Source organism: Rhopalosiphum maidis, chromosome 1 (assembly GCF_003676215.2).
Source record: "Rhopalosiphum maidis isolate BTI-1 chromosome 1, ASM367621v3, whole genome shotgun sequence".
Classification (NCBI taxonomy): Eukaryota; Metazoa; Arthropoda; class Insecta; order Hemiptera; family Aphididae; genus Rhopalosiphum; species Rhopalosiphum maidis.
The window spans coordinates 84185383-84188832 of record NC_040877.1 but is presented as its reverse complement, the minus strand read 5'-3'; the positions used below and the strand labels follow the sequence as shown (position 1 = coordinate 84188832).

Here is a 3450-nt window from a genome sequence, read left to right as displayed (position 1 = left end):
ATCACAAATGAGTATTATTTTAAGATACGTTGTTGACAACAACATTGAAGAGAGATTTATAGGTTTTTTTGATGTATCAAAAGATAAAAGTGCTGTTGGGCTCTCAAATATTTTATTGGCAGAAATAACCAAATGGAATATAAACGATAAAATTATATGTCAGACTTATGATGGAGCGGCCGTCATGGCTGGAAACCAAAATGGAGTCCAAGCCATTATTAAAAAAACTTATCCAAAAGCCCTATTTATTTACTGCTATGCCCATCAACTGAACCTAATTTTTTTACATGGGTCAAAAAATATTAAGTCCGTCCGTATTTTTATAAGCGACCTTACAATGTTTCACACATTTTTCAGTAGATCACCAAAACGAACTGAGCTGCTTCGGGAAAAAGGTTTTAAGTTGCCAAAAAGTTGTGAAACAAGGTGGAATTACCATTCAAGAGCAGCAGCTACTATAAGTACACATTTTAAAGAACTACAAAAAGCGATATCGTATGTAACAGAGGGGGAAGACTGGGATCCGATTTCTATAAGTACAGCGTATGGGTTACTGCATAAATTATCAAATCAAAAATTTGTGTATTTATTATGTCTGTTTCATCGAATATTTATATACTCGGATCATGTATTTTTAATACTTCAAACAAAATGCACTGCGGATGTACAAACTTGCATAAATGAAATAAAAAATTTATCTACACAATTATCAGCTATGAGAAATGACCAAAATACTATAACCGAGTGTTGCGAGTCTGCAATGGAATTGAATAACGAACTTCAATATACAGACAAAGATATAAATAGTCTCAAAAATCTGACGTATGAAATATTGGACTCAATAATTATCCAAACTGAAGTTCGATTTCAAGATTTTCACGTTTTGAAATTTATTGAGCTCGCAAACAACAATGAGTTTATTAATTACAAAAAACATTTTCCAATTGAGAAACTAAATCAACTACTAAAAGTTTTCCCAGGAGTATTCGAACAAGAGAGATTACAAAATGAATTAACAGTTATTTACAATGATAATAACAAACATCTTCCACCAAAAGAATTGCTGAATTATATTATTAAAGGTTGGTACATAATCATTATTATTTTTAAAATCTATGTATTTAATTATAATATAATCATATTTGTTTCAGCTGAGTTACAAGAAGTGTACGTAGAGCTTACAAAATTGTTACAATTAATTTTGTGTATTCCTGTAACAACGGCTTCTAGTGAAAGAAGTATGAGTACTTTAAAAAGAATCAAGACGTTTCTAAGAAATACAATGACACACGATAGATTCTCAAATTTGTGTACTATGGCTATCGAGAAGAAAATGTTGAGTGAATTAGCCACTGACCCAACATTTATTGACAATGTCATTGACTTATTTTCTAAGACAAAAAATAGAAAAATAGATTTAACGTATAAATTAACGTAAATTTGTTTTTAAACTTCATGTTAATGCGAGTTGCACATATACAGTTTATTATATTACATTTTATTTTGTTTTGTTGGTTATAATTTATAAATTATAATACATTTGTTTTATTACATCAAATATTATTATTTTGGAAGTTTTTAAATATAATTTAATTTTGTTTTTAGTTTTTGAACATTTATTTATTACCGTTTAGATAATGGCCATAGTTGCCGGGTTCAAGAAAAAAAGAGGGGGTCTAGGCGTATTAGTGCCATTTTTTTTTCAGTGTCTCCCCAACCAAAAACCTCAAGCCTCGCTACTGCATAATAGTACCTATATTAGCACACCTAGCTAGTAGAAGAATATCAGAATTCAAACAGTTTTAATAAATTCGAAATTAATTTGAAACGAAGATATTATATAAACAATTTTTTACATAGTCATTCGAAATTAAAAACATAAATACTTAGAACTTAGAAATATGCTTTAAAATATGACATTTTTAATTAGTATAATAGTGTGTAATATTTCTAAAATTTAAAAATTTAGACATGTTATAATTTTTCAAGTGAATACTAGACTGCTTTAATAATAATAATAATAATAACAACAACAATATATAGATTAATATATATAAAAATCTTATTATGTTTTTGATTCTGTCCTTAAAAGCTAGGCTTGTGTTAAAGAGAGAGAGAGTTCAATATTAGTTTAATTCTTTATTTAAGAGGATGCCATACCCGCATGTGTTGTCTCTGTCTTACTAACGTACATCATAACAAATTTTCGTTCAGCAGAATAAATTTTGTGATGTTAGCTTTAATATTAGAGTAAATTTATCTATTATCAAATGTAAAGGTAAGAATATTATCTAGACAATGACATATGATTTTATTGACATTTTTATTTGAAAGTGAGTTACAGCTATGTGAAATATTACAACTTTAAAATGTTCATAACTCACTTTCAAATAATAATGTCAATAAAATCATATGTCATTGTCTAGATAATATTCTTACCTTTAAATTTGATAATAGATAAATTTACTCTAATATTAAAGCTAACATCACAAAATGCATTCTGCTGAACGAAAATTAGTTATGATGTACGTTAGTAAGACAAAGACAACACATGCGGGTATTGCGTCCTCTTAATGATGTAACTGTGTTGCATTATATGTTATAATAACTACAATACCCATAAATTATGATTGCGAATAATACCACTAAACACTAAATATTTATTTTGGCATTTAATGTAAAAATACCATAATCTCAATTGAAGAACAGCAAAAAGTAAAATATGCAATTCCTGTACAATATTTGTAGGAAAAATATATAAATTGTTTAATATCTACTAATTACATTCTAATAATGAATATTATGTATTTATGTTAGCTTAAACTGTTTTTCATAACATATTTAGTAATAAAATATTGTAAAAAATAAATACAAAGTGGTACAACTATTTTTCTGACACATTTCATAAATTACTAGTTAGTACCAGTTATACTATCACTATTATTATTATTACATATCTCACATTAAATATATACATTTGAAGGGTTTAAGAAAAACCTTGGAATCAGCACATTAAAGTACCTCATTAAGTTTATTGTTTAATAAGGTGATTCTAGTATATAATACATAATTAATTTATACGAAATAACACTTGCTAAAAACTGCTATAAACATCAAAATATAAGTAAATACTATACTGGATTACACATTAATTTTAAAATTTTAATACATTTATTGTGGCTTTAATTTATGTAACACATCTGTACAAATATGTTAAGTTCATAGGTTCCTTATTATTAAATATTCATTTTAGTTGGAAGTTTAACTTCTAACATCCTAAAAATTGTTAATAAAATATAGTCATTATCTAAACTAAAGTTTTAAAATAACATGAAAATAATTATTTATTTTATTGCATAAGTGACATTAAAATATTATATTAATTATACTTTAGTTCTATAGTATCGAATACCTATTTGTATTCTTTAGCATATAAAATAACTTATTTCA

The 3450-nt window shown here is 26.2% G+C and overlaps 1 protein-coding gene across 1 annotated transcript; it reads left to right on the top strand.

Moving 5' to 3' along the window:
• Positions 1-281: 281 nt before the first annotated feature.
• Positions 282-1470, top strand: LOC113558804. Its single transcript, XM_026964355.1, has 2 exons — positions 282-1082; positions 1152-1470. The coding sequence occupies exons 1-2, from the start codon at positions 338-340 to the stop codon at positions 1436-1438; spliced, it is 1032 nt and encodes a 343-aa protein (XP_026820156.1). The 5' UTR covers positions 282-337; the 3' UTR covers positions 1439-1470.
• Positions 1471-3450: the final 1980 nt, after the last annotated feature.

Excerpts from the sequence above, each read along its gene's own strand:
- LOC113558804 (XM_026964355.1), top strand. The coding sequence starts at position 338 with ATGTTTCACACATTTTTCAGTAGATCACCAAAACGAACTGAGCTGCTT. Across the intron at positions 1,083-1,151 it reads GCTGAATTATATTATTAAAG|CTGAGTTACAAGAAGTGTAC; the intron begins GTTGGTACATAA and ends TATTTGTTTCAG.